The sequence below is a fragment of the Filicampus tigris genome, chromosome 19 (assembly GCF_054856515.1).
Source record: "Filicampus tigris isolate MCC_2025a chromosome 19, RoL_Ftig_1.0, whole genome shotgun sequence".
In the NCBI taxonomy this organism is placed as follows: domain Eukaryota; kingdom Metazoa; phylum Chordata; class Actinopteri; order Syngnathiformes; family Syngnathidae; genus Filicampus; species Filicampus tigris.
Genome location: NC_141235.1, coordinates 7,203,003 through 7,224,120, shown reverse-complemented (window position 1 = coordinate 7,224,120; position 21,118 = coordinate 7,203,003). Strand labels below are relative to the sequence as shown.

The 21,118-nt window shown below is 40.8% G+C and overlaps 1 protein-coding gene and 1 long non-coding RNA gene across 2 annotated transcripts in view; one reads left to right on the top strand and one right to left on the bottom strand.

The window, feature by feature from the left end:
- Positions 1 to 1,949: 1,949 nt before the first annotated feature.
- On the bottom strand, positions 1,950 to 21,038 carry LOC147129214 (uncharacterized). Its single transcript, XR_015082737.1, has 4 exons — positions 19,173 to 21,038; positions 17,906 to 17,986; positions 13,979 to 14,044; positions 1,950 to 2,053 (listed from the first exon to the last, which is right to left on the bottom strand). It is a non-coding gene; the product is annotated as an uncharacterized LOC147129214 (long non-coding RNA).
- Positions 18,881 to 21,118, top strand: part of LOC147129213 (heparan sulfate glucosamine 3-O-sulfotransferase 3A1-like) — a 25,436-nt gene continuing 23,198 nt past the window's right edge. Inside the window, exon 1 of the mRNA XM_086017550.1 lies at positions 18,881 to 19,637. Within this exon, the coding sequence (XP_085873676.1) occupies positions 19,072 to 19,637 (566 nt within the window). The 5' untranslated portion in view covers positions 18,881 to 19,071. The remainder of the gene's footprint in view (positions 19,638 to 21,118) is intronic.

Genomic DNA, 21,118 nt, shown 5'->3' with positions numbered 1-21,118 from the left:
GATGTACTGTGTTTACACTTACACACACACACATCCAGAATTGTTTTTCACTCTTTGTCTTTCAAAACACCTCTGGGTTCTTTACTGAGGCCTGTAAGTTTTCACTGGGCGGAATTCCATCGTTGTTTATGACACAGCGCCAATCCCGACGCAACTCCTCGTTACGGACAGCCAGCACATGGTTTTCTGTGTTGTGGCTTTGTGTGTACTCTGTTTGTGTGTGTAGGGTGACCAGTTGGAAACTTGAGCCAGTTGGATTCATGAAGGCCTTCTTTCATGTCCCCCCTTCTCGTCCACTGCCCGACTGGAGTTGTGCTTCTTTAAGCCAAATGTTTTCTACCGGTAATTGAGAATGTTTGACGGTCCTTTTGACAGGGTGCTTTTTTTTGTGTCACCCATCTCCATCATCATTCCAAGCTCATCCAAACCAAAGGTCCAGATACGCTATAACGGCCTCAGAACACTGCCATCTTTTTTTTCTTTTGGTCACAACTTTTTAGGACATTGGTGCCACATGGAAAACTCATCATCTGGCACTTGCGGCATAAGTCACAGAGGCGGAAGATGAAGGGGGTGGGGAAAGATGGACATTCCGTACGCTCTGGAATGCTGGGATACTTTACAGGGCTGTTGTGATGGTCACCACACGTGTGGTGCGTTTTAACCACCGGCACTCCCGTCAAAACAAGAAACTGGCTCAGTCTGTGTCGAGGTCGGCATCCGGAGACTTCTAGTCGAGATACAGCGCGTGTTTGTGTGAATTTGCGCGCGCATGTATGTGTGCGTGTGGGCGCGTGTGTGTGGTGGGGATTACGGATGCATTTCCAAAATTCTGTATGTCAACAAATGACAGGAAGGAGAGGTCATGCATCCCTTTAACATTCATCAATGAGGCCCTTGTGTAGTAATGCAAATGTAAGAAATACGAGTATGTGTGTTCTTGTTTTACGGCATTCGTGGTAGGGCGGGGTGATATGCATTCAAAACAAAATCTCTGAATTTTTCCACAAAAATCTGATCCTGATATACTAAACAACTTTCAACAGGTTTTCAGCATTAACTAGCATCAACTTCCACATACTGTAGATGGCAGATTTTTTTTTTTTTGGTGGATGAAAGAAATACTTCCTAAATGTTACTTGTGTCATAACATGTACAACATGGCCTTTAAGAAATTAACATTTAAAATATTTATAAATCACTGCTTTTGCGGTGTATAAATTGGCAGCATGTCTTTGGCACTGCGACTGTCTTGGACCGTTAAGTCAAGTTTATTTATACCGCTTTTAATCACAAAAGAGTCTCAAACTGCTTCACAGGCCCACAATTTAAGATTGGTGACATGCCCTGAGCTAAACATCGAAACCTTGTTCACATGCAAAACAATGTGGAAATGGTTCTGGTTAATGAGGGATTGAAAATCATTAGTTACGTTTTTGAAAAATAGTTTGGTCAGTAGTTGGTTGGCCCTAAATATTGCAACCAAATCATTTGTCTGGCATCACCTATTGCACTTTTGTAAAATGTTTTTTTGGTTTATTTCTAGTCATCAAACTTCACTGCCTTCTTCCGCTCACACACAATGACAAAAACTAATCACAATTTAGCATCATCTACCTGTTTAGAAAAAAACAAAGGGCAAGTTTACTTTCGAAGCAAGCCTTGGCAATGGTCAACATGGCTAGCACGACTCTTAATTAAATGTATGCTTCAAACCAAAATGACGGACTTTCTGTGTCTTTTCAGGGAAGGGTTCTTGAGTCTTTTCGACTCGGGATTCCGTGAGTGTGTGTATATTTTCTCCCAAAAACCAAAACACAGAATAATGTTGGGATTGCCGTGAAAACAACAAGTAATAAGTGGATTTGGAGAAGAAGAATGAAGCCCAATGTGTGCTGTAATGGATGCAGGAAATGGATAGTTAGAGTTGAAATTAAGGCACAGCTCACCCATATTTGTAGAGATTAGCCTTCTGAACGTCTGACACTCTCTTTCATCGTTTCGAGACGTTGGTGGAAATGAGGTAACGAGGAGTCAGTCGAGGACATATGTGCTGAAGGAGACATTGTAAGTTAGAAAAATATAAGAAATACAAAATGATCACTAGCAACAAGGGCTGGGGGATTAATTGATTTTATACAAGAGTTTGAATTTGTCAAGACTATTTTCGTAATAAACTTTTTTCTTTTTACTAGAAAAAGAATTATTTTGTCGATGCCGCGTAAAATGAATTTGATAACTCAGGAGAAATAAAGTGCACTCCGGAAGCATTAAGGAACACATCAAAACTTGTTTGATTTCATTTTATTGTCACTTACTTCTTTAAGCAATGGAAGAAAATTTGATCAAATGATTTTTGTGGGGAAAAAAAAGGGAAATTTTAAGTCAAGGCCATATTTCCCAGTCCCACTTACAACTCTCCTTCACCGCTGAATCATCATTTTTATTAATGTCATTAACAAAATGAGAGCTGATCAATATTTTTATGGACACTTAACGGCAGAGAACATTTGGCAGATTGAAATGGAGAGATTTTCTTTGGCGGGCACCAAAATCGTCCAAGCTGGAAGCAAATGAAAATTTGCAGCCACGGCGACGTCTTGAGCGATATGACTTTTACTTACAGGCATCACGGAAACACTGAAATTAGCAACCATGCTAATAGCTGCGAAGTAATAGAGGAATGCGATATATGGACACAATTGCCTCCATGTCCTCTGCGTTTGCTGTGGATATTGATCACGCTGACCAGCGTCAAGCGCGTTCAAGCACGTCTCATGAATAATTCGGCCGCTTTTCCTCATGTTTAATTCATCTGTGGAGAAGCCGTCCGCATGTGCGCTAACTGCCCAGCGCCCGTCGCTTTTATTGGACTTTTATCGCCGCGCAGAGATAAAAGCGCAGCAGTGTGTGTTCCCGGCGCGATCATTAAAAGGAAACAAGTGCGTCAGCAGCGGCCGACTCGCAATTTCTCCATCGCGATCATCTTCGATTAGACTTAATTGGATTATGTATACGCGCAAGCGTATCGTTTTTAGGGCGTGTTTATGCAACAGCATCCCAGCAAAAACTGCCAGATTTTTCTTAAGTGTTTTTGAGAAGCTTTATTTACAGACAACGACGTCGACCTGCAGAGAAAACAATGCCAGGCCACTTGTTGGTGATTTGAAAAAAAAAAAAAAAAACACAAACTGCTTCTACTTGTTTCTAGAGTTTGAACTCAGAAAAAAGTCATTTTCAACAGCAACAGCAATCTTGTTTTGGGGCTGCTTCGCTATTTAGTTAAGGGCCTGCATGCATTGCTATCATCAATGGATGCCACAGGACAGCGATTTACAGGACAGAAGGAAAAAACTGCAAAACATACACCTTATGGAGTGGGTCAGTCAGAGCCCTGACCTCAACCTTATTGAGATGCTGTGTGCATGACTTCAAGACAGCCAATCACACCAGGCATCCCAAGAATATTGCTGAACTGAAGCAGTCTTGTGAAGGGGACCGATCCAGAATTCCTTTTTAGCTTATGTGCAGGTCTGCTCTGCAACTGCAGGAAATGTTTGGTTGAGGTTACTGCTGCCAAAAGAGGCTTAACCACTTATTAAATCCAAAGGCTCACTTACTTATTCCACCCAGCACTATGATGTTTACAAGTCGTGCTCTGTCAAAACATGAAAACATACATTTGTTTGTGCGGTATTAGTTTAAGAAAATAGTGTTTGTCGAGTGTGGTGAATCGCTTTGTACATGAACATCAGATCATATATTACGATGGATTTATGCAGACATCTAGGCATTTCTCAAGGGTTGATATACTTTTACTTTCAACTGTATCCGTTTGTGTCGTCTTCTGCGTGAAACGCAAGTCAACTCCCGACACTTACACCTCTCCGATGCGTCAGTTTAGCAGAATCTCCATGTGAAAGGGGCTAGTAATTACACTTCCCATTGGAAACATTTTTTCCTTATCTGTCCCTGAAACCATCCCAACCTCCACTGATTCTTTTCTGGGATATTTTCCACTCCTTCACATTTCTCAATCAATCTAAAGCCCTTAATTGGCCATATGCTCTGGTGGGAAAGCACAGAAAGGAGAGAAAAGGGAGGAAAGTGTGCAGACTGCCTTGGTAAACAGACGGCGACGGGAGTGATAAAGTGTGTCCTCTTGGAGGGTGTCGGTGAAAGAGAAGTTCTAATGAATCCAAACATGAGGCGAGCACTTGGGGTCTTTCCACACAGGCAAAACAACTGTTAGTACCCTGTGCAATTGCATGTAAATGCTGGAAGAAGGAAGAACACTTGAATTGAGGAAAATAAAAATGATTGATGCAGATCCACTTATTATAGCAATGCTTTGTTACTCCCCCTATTGGCTGTGAGCAGAATAGAGACGACATCAGGGCGATTGGATGTAGTGCTTTGATTTCTCTCCGCAAAGCAGTGATTAATGGCTCGCCTCGGTTTTTATGATTCGCCCGTTTGTTTTTGTTTTTTTTCCCCTTTCTTGCCAACAGAGAGAAATTGCCAAGAGCAGACACAAAATGCAGGATACGAGGTATTCTGACACAGTCGTACTAAACACTGATGTATAAAATAAAGACAATGAAGTGTCTGAGAATGCTCTTTGGCAATGAGTCACATGCTGCTTCATTCATGAAACATCCATCCCTTTTCTATAGCACTAGTGCTCATTAGGGTCACAGGTGAGCTGAAGCTGATCTCAACTGTCTTTTGAGGGGACAAGTACACCCAGCAGTGGTCACCAATAATTCACATACCACATAACCGCAACTATATAGATAAATAATTTGCATTCACATTCACACCTATAGGACAAATTTAGTCTCCAGGTTTTTGGAATGTGCGAGGAAGCCGGAGTACCCAAAGAAGGCCGATGCCAGCCCAGAATAAAACAATAGCAGTGTGGTGACTTTGACAGCTTACACATTTCTTTGTAAATGTCATTGAAAATGAGTAAGTGCTCCAGTGTATGACGGTCACCACTTTCCAATGCGTTCCGTCTGAGTCGCTTTTAAACTGGCTGCATTAGAGAAACCTGTCATTTATTTGAATGCAAAACCCTTTCAGCAATGAGCAACTTGCTCGTCATTTGTCAACATAACAAAGCTAACGCTAGCTCCCGTGGCCCATATGGCAGCGATGATCACACGATTTGCTCAAAGTATTGTAGCTATGACTGGAAGCTGAAGTGGAAGCAAGGTGGCCCATTGAGGCATTTGTGACAATTTACCCACTTGTTGCACTCCCCAAGCTCTGGTTATGATGAAAGTGTCATTGAGCTGGCATGGGGTTTGGTTTCGCAGGCCACTAATTGGGGATGGCTGTTAAACAGAAAGGCCAGAACAAAAATTTGAACCCAGAACCTTCCAACTAGTTCTCTACACATAAACAAACCAGTACGGTAAGCAACACTTAGGCGGTTGTCTAATACGGGATGTCTTGTAGGAGACAAACATTGTCACTTATAAACATTTCACGCAGGAGCAGCTGCAAGACACGGAGCAGCTGCACCGCCGTTTGATGACCTCATTACAGCGCTTCTACTTCGTCTTCTTCTTCCAAACTGGCGCCGCAGTCAGTCTGATGAGAATCTGGCACTTACCTTTATTAATGGCAACCCACCCCCACTTCTGCAACCCTGTGCTAATAAAAGTTAACACGGTAAAGATGAGCGCCCTGCTACGTTTGCATGCGAAACACAAATGTCGGTCATATTTCTACCAAGTCCAAACAAGATGAGTAAGTTGTCCTTGTCCAGACGCAGCCCGTATTAACGTGTCAGAGGATATGATTTATGGCTTGTCCGTCCCGTGCTCAAGCTAAATGACTGGACGAGTTTTAGTTCCCCTTCTCCCCTAAACGCCCTTCTCACTGGGAAAACAAAAAGGACAAGAGATATGAAGGTGATTGACAAAATATGTCCGGACACATCAGAGGATGGCAGGTGAGGTAGTTAGTGAGATTAGGCAACAATGAAGCTTAGTTAGCATGATTATGCAAAACATACCACACGTATTTGCTATTATGATTAATGGTATGCAAAAATTAAGCTTAGATAGCTTGCATTATTATGCATATTTATGATAGTTTATAGCATGATTAGGCAAAAGAAATTACCTTTAATTAGTTGTCATGTTAGTTTACATGATTATGTTTATGATTACGTTTTTTCACAAAAAAACGTGCATTTTGTCTGTACGTTAGTTATTTAATAATTATGACAAATCATTAATCACACAAATACATTTAATTTTTACGTTAGTTTGTTAGAATCACTAGTTTGTCAATTATTTAATAAATGAAATTGAATAACTTTAGTTTGTGCTTTATTATGCACATGTAGGATTATACAAAACGAAGTTCTTAACAGAGTTACAATAGCATGAATGTCATAGAAGAACAAATCGTATTACCATGATTCCGCAGAAACTAGGATTAGTTCATTAGTGCATTAGTTAGTTGGCATGATGTTTATTTGCATGATTAGGCAAATTGATTTAATTTTTTTAAAGTTTTGTTAGTTAGCATGATTATGCAAGACAATAAATCAGTATGATTATAAAAACAACTACACAGTACATAGTTTGTTAGTACATTAGTTAGTCAGCATTATTAGAAAAAAAATTAAGCCTATTTAGCTATCTAGCATGATCGTACAAAACCCGAACCAAACATCTTAACATCAGACATCAGCCGCTAAAACGCTACTCTGTAACTCATCCATGCCAATACAAATCAAAACCACAACTCGAGGTCATTAGCGTTAGCAACGAAGACATCGTTCAATGACCGGCATCGCTCATGGCTAAATCGAAAGTAAACTTTGTAATCCTGGGGAGATTTACACTGCTGCTAATCCCACGTTTTGACTCACAAAGAATTTAAAGTGCCGCACACTAACCAAACAAGGATTAGCACACACGAGAAAAGTCACTTTTCAAAAGCGGTGGCTTAGAAAGTTGTGTGAAAGTATTGACGTGGTCGCTCACTGAGCAGCCTCTTCGCAGGTACCACAGAGCGCTCTTTAGCACCCGAAATGACTCCCTCGAGTGCCCTTGATGCGCTCTAAGAGAACAAGCTTGCACAATAACATCTGCTCCTCCTGAAAGTAACTCCTCCGAGACAGCGAGGTGCCAAAGGGAGGACTTGTAAGGGTGCCAAGAAGAAGTTGCATCCACCCGTAATTTACTAGCCATAATATTGACAGCGCCGAGTAGCCTGGGTATCATTAAAAAAACATATATTTGCCTAATGTTTCCAATATCATTGTAATGATAAAAGATACACTACATACACAGTAAATAAAATTACATAGTGAACCCTCTCTATTGGCGGGGGCAATAAATTCATATTGTTGTCTTAGCAAATGACAAACGACAATGTGGCACTGGTCTTGATTGATAAGCGGATGCAATTACTGTCCGGCGCGTAGAGCCATGTGAAGCTACTGTGTGACATTTTAATCTCGCTACAGATTAATGGTATGCTGCGACAGTGCGGAATATTTCCACTATTGATTTTTCTTCCCTGATGAATCAAGCGCTTCCGTTCAAGTGACAGCTTTAGCATACATCTAGTAGCTGTGGGAGATTTATTCATTCACTGTTCATTTAGTCCACTATACTGCACCACGCTGGCAGACGTCTACTGTGTCTACTGTGTGGACTATTCTTCTACGCCACAGAATGAAAATAGCACGTGCAAAGCAAAAGAATGGAACTGCCAGAGTGTAGTTAGTTAGTCTGATTAGGCAACAATTTAGTTGGCAATTTAGTTGCCCTAACCCAAAAACGAAAGTTCCAAAGTTTGTCAGTTGCTTAGTTCATTCGTTAGGTAGCGAATATGCTCATGCACTTACACCACTTGGTTAAGTACTTAGATAGCAGATGTGTCCAGGTCCAGAAAGTAAAAACCCTTCCACAGTTACCTTTGGCCAAAGGTGCTTATTAAACCGGTGCTCGCCTTTCTTTGATAGCTAAGAACTTTGTTGGTAGGCTAATTCAATTGGTTGGCTACTGAGCTTGAGTACGCAAAATCTAAGCTTACTTTATTAGGTATCATGCCCATGAAAAAAACCCTCCACTTTATTTTAACATATTAGTTAAAAAAATGTCATGGTGAAGCATATCAGTGATCCCCAGAAAAAAAATATTGTTGCGTAAGTTTGTGACTTTGACTTTACCGCATTACTGTCACCTACAGGCCTGAATTGGAACATCTCAATTAGTCTGTTTAGCATTGTGAAGCCAGTTAGTGTGTGTCATTCAAAAGTATTTATCACTGCCGTTTACAGGAAAAGAAGTCAAAAGCAAGCTGTCAAAGCAGCTTCCCTGTGATTTACAACATGGTTTTATTTGTCTTGTAAAAATCAAACCAAAGTTGTTTGAGGAATTCCAAAGTGCGACTCCCCGGGCTTGTTTACAGCCAGAGAGAACCACAGTCAAGGACGGTCAGCAGATAGCATGCAGGAGAAAGCGGAGGACAAGGAGGAGGGAGAGGAGAGGCCAACGCGATAGTAAGAAAGTCAGCCAGATAAAGACCTCGTTATGACGACAATTTAAGACCGGAGACAGATGGACAACTTGGAACATTGCTGACAGTCCAGGTCTCTTCACTCACATTGTGTGTATGATGTTAGCTTGATTATTAAAAATATGAAGATTTATTATTTAGGTTGCATAATTACGCAAAACATGAAATTATTTAGTTGAGGTACAGTAGGAAGGGAGGGAGAAAAACTTTGTGAACAGGTTAGTTAGTTGTTAGCTAGTCAGCACGATTACGTACAAACAACACTAGAGTTTGCTATTAAACACAAACGATTTTTAGTTAATTAGTTCACAATAACGATTACTCAAAACACCATATTTGTCCGTTCGCAACCTAATTATTATTTTTGATTATTTAATTAATTTTTCAAAAATGAACCTTAATTAGGTAGTCAGTATGATTATGTAAAAACATTTGGTGAATTAGTTAAGCGGTTCCTTGGTCAGCTAGCTAGCATGAACTGCAAAACTACAATGACACTTTTTTTTTTGTACATCAGTTAGCAAACTAACTGTTAAAAACAGTGCGTTGTAAATTTGGTGCATACGACTGTATGCGGTGTTTATTCTGTGGTAAACATGAGCTAGCTCAAGGACTAAAGACTTCAAATACATACAGTGTCACTACACGTGGCAGTAAAAAAAAAAAGTAGGCCACACTAAAAGTTAAGACCAAGCATACTGGGGGAGGAGGAAGGACAAGTTGTCACTAAAGCGGGATGATATGCGAGAAATTGGTTTACTCCCCAAAAAAAAAAAAAAACAGTTTCATTTAGCCTCCATAAGCCTCGGTTCAGAGGTGCCAGTGAAGGAGGGGCTCCGCCGCCCTTTGGTGCCAGGACAAAGCCCAGCTAAAGCTAAGACAGCCTCAAAATTAGCCATGCAAATCCTGCACTGCATGGCTGGATTACGCTTGAAATGAAACTTTGGGGATGGAGAAGACTCTTATTAAGATTTTTATTCCCTCGTAAGGCCCTAGAGAGCAGTTTAGAGCGAGCATGCAAGAAAAGGCTTCATCAGTGTTCCAACCATTATAGCTCACGCTAGGCTGCTCAGCAGAATGTACAAAAACACAAAGATGAGACACCACTTGCCATGCAGGACAGCACAATGTCATTTCTTAGTGTCCCTCTCTGGTAGCCTTAATAGTGCCACAATATGTTCTATATTACTGTAACAAACATTGGGAAGAACCAAGTGTTCTTCTGATTTAGTTATACTAAAAATAGGGCTGGGCGATTAAACGATTTTTTTCAAGAATTTTGAGCTTTTTTGTAAGAATGATTTGTTTTGAATTATTTTATTTTGCAGCTTCCATAGTGAATTTTGGTCCCAGCATGTCCCTCCCTGCCTCTGACTGTTAAATATAACTCTATCCATCCTGTCTATACCTCTTGTCCTCATAAAGACAAGCAGGGTTACAGGTGAGCTTGAACCTATCCTAGCTGATTTTGGTCGAGAGGGTTACAAGAGGGGTACACCCTGGGCTGGTCATCGGTCGATGGCAGGGTAAATATAGACAAACAACCATTCAGACCTATGGACAGAGTTTTAAATTACCCTAACAAGCATGTTTTTGGAGTACGCTGAAAAAACAACAAACATGAATTTGCAAACATCAGAACAGAGAGGCAGATGTGCTAAACACACTTGTCCACCATGCAGACTAGGTACAGCTCTCTAAATATTTTGGGATTTTTTGTTTGTGTGCCTGCGTCAAAATAAATTATGCAAACAGTAGAAGAAGAAGAGGCTGGCGGGTAAAAATAGGGTTTGCTTCAGCATCAAAGTAAGGTGTGAATAATGACAAAAATGTCCGCCATGTCCTCAAAGGCGAGATGCTAAATCGGCTGTGAAGATTGACAGCTGAGGTGTGTGTGTGTGTGTGGGTGTGTGTGTGTGTGTGTGGGTGTGTGTTTGGGGGGGGGGGGTGCGTGAATGTGTATGTGAGGGCGTGGCATTACAGGCCGTGGACCAGACGGGGGATTGGTGCCGTCTGACTGCGGCTTATCACTAGACTGGCTGTCACCTGGCGAGATATGAGCTGAGCTAGCTTGCGGTTAAAGCCCCACGGCGGTATGACGAGCTGATGCTACGCTGGTGAGACTCACTCGTGTTCGGACGAAGCGACATCATCCTCAAGAACGTACAAAAAAAAACCCACGTAGCATTAGCATATACCAAGGGAATATTTTTTTTTTAGGTTTTTTTTTTTTTTTTCCATGTTGGTTGGGTTTACGGTAGCCCCAAAAGACAGGTATGCAAACAAAACCGGAAATAGAGAGGATTCTTATCAATGGATTTCCAGTCGTTTTTTTGGTCGTTCAAGACTGCACTAGCGAGAATAGCTCTTCAGTTGGCAATAAAAACATGAAGTTGGGGGCATTTACTTAGAGCACTTATGCATTTTTTATGTGACTCGTAATCCAAACTGTGCCACTTTGTTTTTGCATGCCAGAGTCCTGTCCACTTTGTCAATCAGGCGTAATGCGCAGTGTCATTGCGTCACGCTGCAAAAACACACATTTTCCATCCTCGAAGCAGTCCTTGATTACCTCTCCTCACCCCTTATAAGTCTTTGTAATACTTTTGTTGGGTTAGTTTTATCATATGGTAACGTCTTTAGTACATAAGTTAATATAAATATGTTCCGAAAAGGATCTGGGTTATCCAGAACTTTCAGTCAAAAGGAAAAGTCAGCGCTGCTTAATTTGGTGACTTTTCTGAGCCCTCGTTAGACAAAAAAAAAAAAGTGACTAAAAAACTTTTTCATGGGAGTCCTGAGTCCAAAATACAGTTACATATTTATTTACATGGATACAACACAAGACATTTACAAACATATTCTGATTTAATTCCCATTAAGAAACAGGCAACTGAGCAGAATCATTTTCACATTGATTTCTGTATGACAAGAAAGGAGCCTAGAGGAAAGAAATCCCTAAGTCAATCATTCTGAACATTGCCGAAGAGATAGTGCCAATCTATGTTGAAAAAGTAATGATTTATTGATGTGTTGGAAAATTTTGACCTGAGGTATGTGCTTCAAGGCTGCAAATATTTTATTGACGTTGGCTTGCCAATTTGAGAAATGACTATGAAAGAGCTGCAAGCAGACATACTGCATTGCACCAGCTGAGTCATTTATGATGTTAAATTGTTGAACATTTAAAATATATATTTACTAAGGATTGTGTTTACAAACATGTTCTGGCAAAATAAAAAAAAAAAAATATATATTTTTTATTGTCATATACTGTACTTTTGTATAAGTGAAAGGGTGGGGAAAGAATAAAGGGAAATCGGAAAACCAGATTTTTTGGTGAAAAATATATATATATATTTTTTTTCAGGCCAAATTGCCCAGCCGTACTGTCAGATCTTTGACGGTTGTTAATTAATCGTCGTTTCCGTGGATAGCCCCGTCCAGACAGAACTCCCCCAATTTCTCAGAGGGGTCCGGGCAGCGTGACATCACACGGCTGCCGCGTGGACACAATGAGGACTTTGAGGGTGCGGTGGTCGGCGAAAAAACAAGCTTACGACATGTACGTCAACACGTCTGAATAACGTGCAAAAGTGGAGATGAGAGTTAGCGTCTGGAAAAAATTAAGAGAAATGTTTGACTTTTGGGGGTGGGGGGTGCGCATGCACACACACGCACACACGGATATCAGACAATTTGGAGGGGTGTGTAATGACAGCCGAGGGGTTTAAATATTTAAAAATAAATAAAAAGCAGCGGTAGCATTTGAGAACGGATCTCAAAGTGGACGTTTTTTCAAAAGGACACTGTTATTGTTTCCATCAGTAATATTGCAACTTTCCTTTAAATAAAAAACTGTGACTTTATTCTCATAGTAAGAACATTCTTGTAAAACTGCAGCTTTAATCTTGTAATACTAGACTTTTTTAAAATAAATATGAGTATATGAGAAATATGTAAAATAAAGACTTAATTCTTGAAAACATACACCTTTTTTGACAAGAAAAAAATACAACTTCACTCGTGTAATAAGTATATTTTTTTCTCAAAAGAGAACTGTATTGTTGTTATTATTATTATTATTTATCTATTATTTACTTAAGAAAAAAGACAATTGTGATCAGACTACAACTGTGATGATGAGAACTCCTGGAAAAAAAACCCCACAAAGGTTTCACATTTGCGGGGAGGGAGCGCACCCGCACGCCCGCACGCACACACACACACACCCACACACCCCCCCACACACACACGGATGTCAGACAATTTGGTGGGCTGCGTAATGACAGCTGCGGGGTTTAAATATTTTCCCCCAAAAACGTAGCATTCCTCACAGCTAGCGTGTGTATTTTGCGAACAAGCAGGTGTTTGTGTGCCGAGCCATCAGCTTTGCCTTATTAAAACGTCGTCCGGCGCAGGCACAAGTGCATATTTATGTGCTGTTAAGCAGAGCCGCTGGATACTTGGCTCGGCCCAGTCAGACGCACTGTCACCCACAGATAAGCTTTATTACTGTGCTGCGTGTGTGCGTATGTGAGGAAAAGATGGATGCTCCTCCATTATGATGATGTTCTGGCAAGGTAATGTATTCCAAGCTCGCAGTTGTAAATGAGTGGTGTCAAACTGTGGCCCCCATCTCTGCTATCTGTACATCCAAATGAGATGGAGGTAAGGGGGATTGGGATGCGAGGGGGGGGGTTCCAGTAATTTATGGCCTTTTTGTTCTTCTTTTCATCCTGGATGAATTAATAAGAACAGTTCCAGGAGTTCCACGTTGATGTGGTCAGGCAGACACACGGACGGAGGCTTGAAGTTTTTACTTTCCATCCATCGCTATGTATTTTTGTAGTATAAATCACCAACAAGGGCCTTGATGTTGTCATAGCGATATTGTATTCCACTAGCGAGTACAGTACAGTGAATCCTTGCCACTTTACAGATGAGATAATCTGTTGTTAATTTCCACTACTGCCAAAGCGATCCAGACCTTTCCCTGCATCATCTTGAGAAGTTTACTCTGAATTTTTCTTTTTTTTTAAAAAGCCAAAATATTCTTCCAAAAAAGCAGGTTAACATTCAATATATAAATGTAAAACGTGGAGGTGGGGGGAGATGAAAACAATGAAAAAAATACTGTAATGAAAGAAAATAAATTAATAAAATCCACAAATTTGTGAATCTGTGCGTGCCGAACAACAAATATGCAGGGGTTGACTGTAGTTTTAAGTTGTAATATCACCAATCACCATTAGATGGCGGACAGGTCTTAGTTGCACTTACACTAGGTGTCATACGGCCCTACAACATGAGTAGACCTGATCATTTTTTGTAGATTTTGAATGATATACAGGACATACATAGTACCTCAATAATATCAAGTTTTTTTCTTTTTAAAACAATGTTCAAAATGAGGTCTTGCACTTACTGTTGGTTTCTTGTTCAGCAGTTCTTTGCTGTCCTTGAATGGTCATTTTTATGCGAGCCCTTTGCACTGGGGGGAAAAATACAGTATGGGGTTATTTTGTTGTTTGCTTCAAACACTTTGTTGTTGGATTAGGATAATGGATCTTTTATAAATGCAATGAAAAATGTATTATCAAAAAAAAAAAGAAAATATTAAGAGCACGTATACACATATTTTGTGCTATTTTAAATTTAAAATAGTATTTTTGTCATACATCTGGTTAGGAAGTGCATGGCCCTATGTAAAAACAGGTGTATTTTGCTGTTTAATTGATTTTCCACAAACGCAATATTAATCAGAATGCTGTTTTTGGACTAGTTGGGGCACATAGGACATATTAATGTAAAAAAAAGTTGGACTTAACTTCCCCTATACACGATTTTTTATGTTTAAATTCCGACTTTAGTTCAAAAACTTTTTTTTTCCAAATAACGCTTAATTGTTGTACGACTGCAATGTCTTTCTCTTGAAAGTAACTATCTTCATAATGTTAAGACTTTTTTTCCCCCCAAAAATATATGAATACTGAAGAATAAATTTTTTTACTGGTAATATTAAGACTTTATAATCTACAAAATATGACTTTATCTTCTGACAAATGCACATCTTTTCATGTGACTTGTTGAGACAAAATAATCATTTCAAACAAAGTAATGGCAGCGGTTCATAATCCCTTCATTGGCTTGTGGAAGGCAGTCATCTAACAGGACCTCTGAGGAGTGTGTCTGCGTGTGTGAGTTGTAAAAAAAAAAAACAAAGACGATTTCACGGGCAGACGTTGACAATAACAAATGTTCTTCATTACATATTTTGCAGCTGACCGGGTAAGAACTCGTGTGCTGTGAATATGGTGCTCGGCGGGCGGGCGATGAGGTTAGCGTCTCGCTAACGGCTGAACGATGTTGAGTTTACGACGAGAGTGACAAGGACGGATTGCCTCGGGGGCTCGTCTCACCACCGTTAGCTGGAGCAGGAATGCAACGGAGGACTTCGGGTTTTTAAACTTGCAGGATCGTTCAGGCGTCAAACGTAAGAACCCCAAACATTTAACAGCTGTATATAAACCAGACTTGAAACCCATATTTGAAACTTAAAAATGACTCAAAACCCTATTCTGAAACCCCAACCCTGATTTGAAACCGCACTTTTTAATGTGACCCTGGTTTGAGCACCAAATTTGACACGACAACCCAGTTTTGAAACTGTACTTTGAAATTTCGCCCTGGCTTGAAACCCAATTGTAAAACATAACCCTGTTTTAAAACCCTACTTTGAAACCGTAGCCTACGTTGAAAACAAACTTCACTTGAAACCGTACTTTGAAACATAACCCTGTCTTAAAACCCTGCTGTGAAACCCTAACTCTGATTTGAAACTGCACTTTCAAAGATGGCTCTGGCTTGAAACCCTACTTTCAAATTTGATCATGACCCTGAATTTAAAAACCTAACCAGGTCTTAAAACCCTAGTTAAAAAGACCTCATTTGAAACCCTAATCCAGGCTTTAATCCTTTATTCAAAACTCTAATTTGAAACTCTAATCCGAGTTTGAAATACTTTACTTGAAACCCTAACCGTGGCTCAAACCTCAATTTTGATACCCTTAACCTGTCTTGAAACAATAATTCCAAACCCTACTTATATTTGTCACCCCAAACCTGACTCAAAAAACCTACTCCAAAAAGATAATCCTATTTTAAAACCTTAATTTCAAACCCAAACCTAGTTTTGAAAACCTGACCCCTGTTTGAAAACCTAATCCTGATTTGAAAGCCTGATTTGAAACCTTAACACCAACTTGAAGCTGTACTTTGAAGTGGGAACCCTTGTCTTGAAACACCTCTTTGAAACTATCATTTGAAACCCTAATCTTTATTTGAAGCCCTACTTTGATTCCTAACGCTGACTCGAAACGCTACGTAGAAAATTTAACGCACTGTGACTGCTTTGTCGGGTGTGTTGTATATTTAGTGTCAGGGAATGGCGTGGCTCCCAACTTGCTAAGCACGTTACTCTGCTGTTTTGAGTGCGGTTTGAATATATCAGGTGTCGGCCAGAAGCTCACAACGGAGTCGCTCCGGCTGCCAATCATCTTGCTTCTCATTAGCCGCAAGGTTTTGCCCGGCTCGACGAAAGCGCGGCGGATTCCGACATTCCTAGAAGTCTTGGGTCGGGCTGGCGTAAGGCCGTCCTTGTAGCGCGTCCAGGAAAAGCGGGAACGTCTGCGGCATTAAATGGATCTTTTTCCAGCCACTTCAACCGTCCGTTTGTCATTAGCGGCTCGTCTGTCTGCACAGCGAAGGCAATATCCGCCGCAGCCTTGTCTCCCGCTGTATCTCTGCTCATACAGTCTTCAGGGAGTTTATTATTAGGAAGGAGGGGGGCTGAGGCTGCCTTGAATCCCAAACCCAGGTTCGACACCCCAATTTGAAATCCTAACTCTGGCTTGAAAACCTACTTCCAAACCATCACTCGGATTTGAGACCCTCCTTTGACACTGAAAATTCAAATGGTTTGACAAAACCTGAACACTGGCTTAAGCCTACTTTCAAACGCTCACCTTAGGCTTGAAACCCTACTTTGAAGCCATACTTTCAAACTCTGCAATGAAACCTTACCATGAAACCTGTCTTAAAAACCTATTTTGAAACATTCACCCAAGCTTGAAAGCCTATGTACTTTGAAACCTTAACTTAGGCTTCACACTCCAATTTGAAACCCTAACTCTATCTTGAAACCATACTTAAAACCCTATCCTTGCCTTTGAACCTAAATCCTAATTTCCAAGCCTATCATGAAAACCTGACAAAAAACGGACATAAAAACTTAAAGCTTACTTCAAAACCCTAACCCTTGCTTAAACCATAGCCCATGCTTGAAACCCTAACTCGGGCTTGAAGTTCTCATTTGAAACCCTTAGTCTGGTTCGGGGACCATACCTTGAAACCCTAATCTTTCTTTTGTATGTTAGTATGATTTTAAACGGGATTCCGTTTACCAACTTCCACTAGCACTGCTGTTGGGTTGAACTAGAACGAAACACCTTATTCAACAACTGCTTAGCGGATCTGTCTTGTGAACCCTCAACATGAGCCAGTGTGTGCTTTGCGATTGAGCGCGGTGATTAGAAGCGCGCGGCGTTCGCTGTCGTCATTGGATCCGCAGGGTCTGATGGGTATCTTCAGGAAATGGCGGATGGGACTTCCACATATTGCTTTTTAATGAACACGCTCTAATGTGACGCCTCCGCTGCTCATTTGCTGGTCGCCAAGATCGTATCACCCTCAAGCATCTCCAGCTTTTGCCCTTTCACTTGAAACTGGTCACGTCAGCTGTTTTGCTTTCAATTACATGTTATTTACGTCACCATAGAGCCTTAAAATAATTAACAATTCCGCTTTACATTGATTTTTCTGTTTTGCTTGTTGAAAAAGCAAATGACAATAGCATTATTCAAACCCTGAGGTATTGTCCGCCAACCCAACAACACGGCAGCACATCTGACCCGCCGCGTCGAGGTCTCCGTCCACTTTTCCGGCACGCCGCCCCTCACATTCTCATGCTAAATCGCCGGCAGGCAGAGTAGCAGATGTGAAACATTTGGTTCCGTTCTTGTCCACTTGTAAAGGAATAATAGGGCCCGTTATCACCATTTTGTTCCTCTATGTGTCATAAAATAAAGAGTTCATGGAGGTGGAGGGAAACTTCCTTGGTGGCCTCTTTGCGGCTGGGAGAGGCAGGGGGGACATTGTTGTATTAAAAAAAATAAAAAACCCTCACATCATTGTTTGTTTTTTAGCAATGTCACTCAGTGGGTATAGACCTCCACCAACATGTGTGTTTGACTACTTCTTGCTTCATGAAGGATTGACATGATGGAATATTTACCTGTACCATTATGGCTCGAGTTGATGTGAAGGTGGACTCTTGGACTCTGGAAATTCATTTTCACATGAATCCATATTCTTTCTGAAAGCCGAGAAGTTAAGAGTTACGATGAATTCGTTAAAATAAGTTGTTGACACAAGTCTCTGGTAACTCAGAATATATTAGTTATAATTAAAGTGGATGTCAACCCAAACATATTTTTTCAATAATATGTTCTACGCAGGCCCACTAGTTGAAACAGGTCATTCTGATTCATTGTTAACTGTTGCGTTTATGGAAGATAGCAAAATCCACCTGTTTTAAGCCATCTCAGCGGGTGGCCATTTTGTCACTTCTGTCTACTGAAAATGACACAGTTGCTCAGAACTCAGGTAATGACCAATCGCAGCTCACCTATTTTTTGAAGCTGAGCCATGATTGGTTGTTACCTGAGCCCTGAGCATCTGTGATGTCATTTTCAGTCGACAGAAGCGGCAAAATGGCCGTACCCTGATATGGCTAAAAACGAGTGTATTTTCCTGCTTAACTCGTATTCCACAAATGCAATATTAATCAGAATGCCTTGTTTCAACTAGTGGACCTGCATAAAACATTCTTGAAAAAAATATGTTTGGGTTGACTCCCGCTTTAATACAAGTGGATATAATATAAGAGAATAAAAGCAGTGCAAATAGGGAAGTAAAAAGTATGTTGCATTAAAACTACTCTGACAGTGACTATTTAAAAACGTACCTAAGTAAAGGTAATAGAGTAAATATAGGTCGTTAGTACACACCGTTGGTGCTATGCGCTGCTGTAACGAAAAACATTGTTTCATTAGGACATTGACGAGTTCTGCAGAGAGGTTCCCGCCTTCCTAGAAGATAATTGGCCACTGTCCGCTTTTGCATTTTCCTGATTGGTCGGAAAATATGTCCGTCAACGATACTGACAGTCGAGAAGTTTACAACTGTGCACATGTGCGGTACCCGAGTCAGAGATTCAGAGGATGCACAAGTCACCTGTCATCTTTTAAAACAGAAACAAAATAAAGTTCCACGCTGACTTGCTGTAACGATTATTAACGCATTCGAATGCACCAACGCGAAGCAAGTATTTTGTCGCGCTGCGGATAAACTCGTCGATGTCTTTATGGCAACGGGACGACTCGGTGATGCGCGCCTAGCATGGCGGTGGCCCCCGCAGCGACCACCCAGGGATGGCGCTCGCCGGTGAACCGGACGCCCCAGTCCCGGAGAGCGGCGCTCATGCTGGGCTCGCTGCTCACCTCTCTCCTCCTGCTGCTCCACTGCACGGCCGCCCCGCCTCGAGCCAACTCGCGCCGGGCAGTCGCGGAGAAGCTGGAGCCCGACTCCCGGAGGAGGCTCGAATGGACCAGCGGGGATGAAGCTGCAGGCTACTCGGCCCCCAGGCGCCCCCCGCGGGGTCTCGCGGACGATCGAAGTGGTCTGTCGGTTCTGCAAGCACCGGAGAAGAGGGAGGAGGCTGCCGGCATCTTACCGGCGCCGGGGCTGGTGGTGGCCGGCCGGAGGTTATCACCGAGGCTTGCAGGTAGACTCAGCCCGCTCGGGGAGGGTGCCAAGAAGCTGCCCCAGGCGCTTATCGTCGGCGTGAAGAAGGGAGGCACCCGGGCTCTGCTGGAGTTTCTCCGGGTCCATCCGGACATCAGAGCCGTGGGAGCAGAACCGCACTTCTTTGACCGCAACTATGACAACGGCCTTGAGTGGTACAGGTAAATGTTCCAACGTGTTGTCCTCCATAAAAAAGTTTTGGGCGTCGACAATATCGTTTGCCTGACACCTTGACGACTCTATGTAAATTCTTATACTTTTTTTGGGTGCTAGTTTTCATTTATTTAGACCGCATCCGACATTATGTGCTTTCAGGTATTAGAAATCGGACTTTCACCTAATTTGAATTAATGTTGAATGCATATTAGTATGGAAACGAACTTTTTATTTGAAATTTTGCTTTGCATGACACCTGACGTATGAGCCTATTTGTTTATTTATTTATTACAAAGTGTTGCTGGTATTTGTTTATACACACCTTTACATCAGTACTTATTAGAATATTTTTCTTTAATTTAAATCACGTCATGCATGTTAAGCTGCCAATCCAATAGGTGTCATCTCTTAGCATGTCATTACACTGCAAGTTTGAGACTTGAATGTAACTTTCTCTTTGTTATAGAAACTGCATTGACTTATTCATATAACACACATAATGTGTCATGATAATACATGACTTATATTTGAAACAAGAAAATATATTTTATAAGCGGAAAACTTTTTACAGGTGCTTAAGATTGTGTTTTGACCTGTTAAACACAAACTTTCACTTTTTGTATGAGTTTGATTGGGACAATTACTGTATGGTGAAAATTATCTAAAATATATTAGTAATTTTCTGGTTTGGTTTCAGCTGAAATATTCTCATAAAAATTATTGGTGCAAATAACTGTGCAAATATTTTAAGGAAGTGCAAAGCAAACACTTGTATGTGATATTTTCGAAGTCTATACTTTTCAAATGACAAAGTTTCTAAGAGGTTTAAGAGAAGCTCTAAAATGCAAAATAAAGATAGTAAAAACTAAATGTAATTTTCTAAAATGAAAGCGCCAATGAAAAGAGCCGAAAGTATTCACCATCAGTAATATTTTAGAATTTTAATAAAATGAAAATCAAGACAGCTTGTTTTGTGAAGGACAAAGTGCGTAAACAATTAAAAAATAACCTAACTTGGGAATTATTTATTTTATCTAAACAAAAGTCAAAACAAGGCTTTAAAAAAGAATACACCAAAAATAATTTAAAGCTAAAGTATTATTTGTTTACAATTATTTAAAAAAAACAATTCAAAACAAATGATCTGCCATCTCAAATTATTTTTTACAGTATTTTTTTAAATAAAATAAAAACAATGGGTTATCTAAAAACAAAAATATCAAAGAGCGTGTCAATTACTGAAAAAAAAAGTTTTTTTTCTCCCTCCAAAACAACTTGGCAAAACTCTGCAGATACAAGTTATTCCCGAAACAAGTCCCCCCCCCCAAATAAAAACCTCTTCATGGTAAAATTCCGAGTTTGTGATTAATTTCGTCTGTCACGGCGAGCGTTGCGGGTTCACGTTTCTGTGGCCTGGCGAGGGAATAATGGTATAATGCGCCCCCCCCCCGCCCCCTGCTCCCCCCATTCCCATTAACTCTACTGT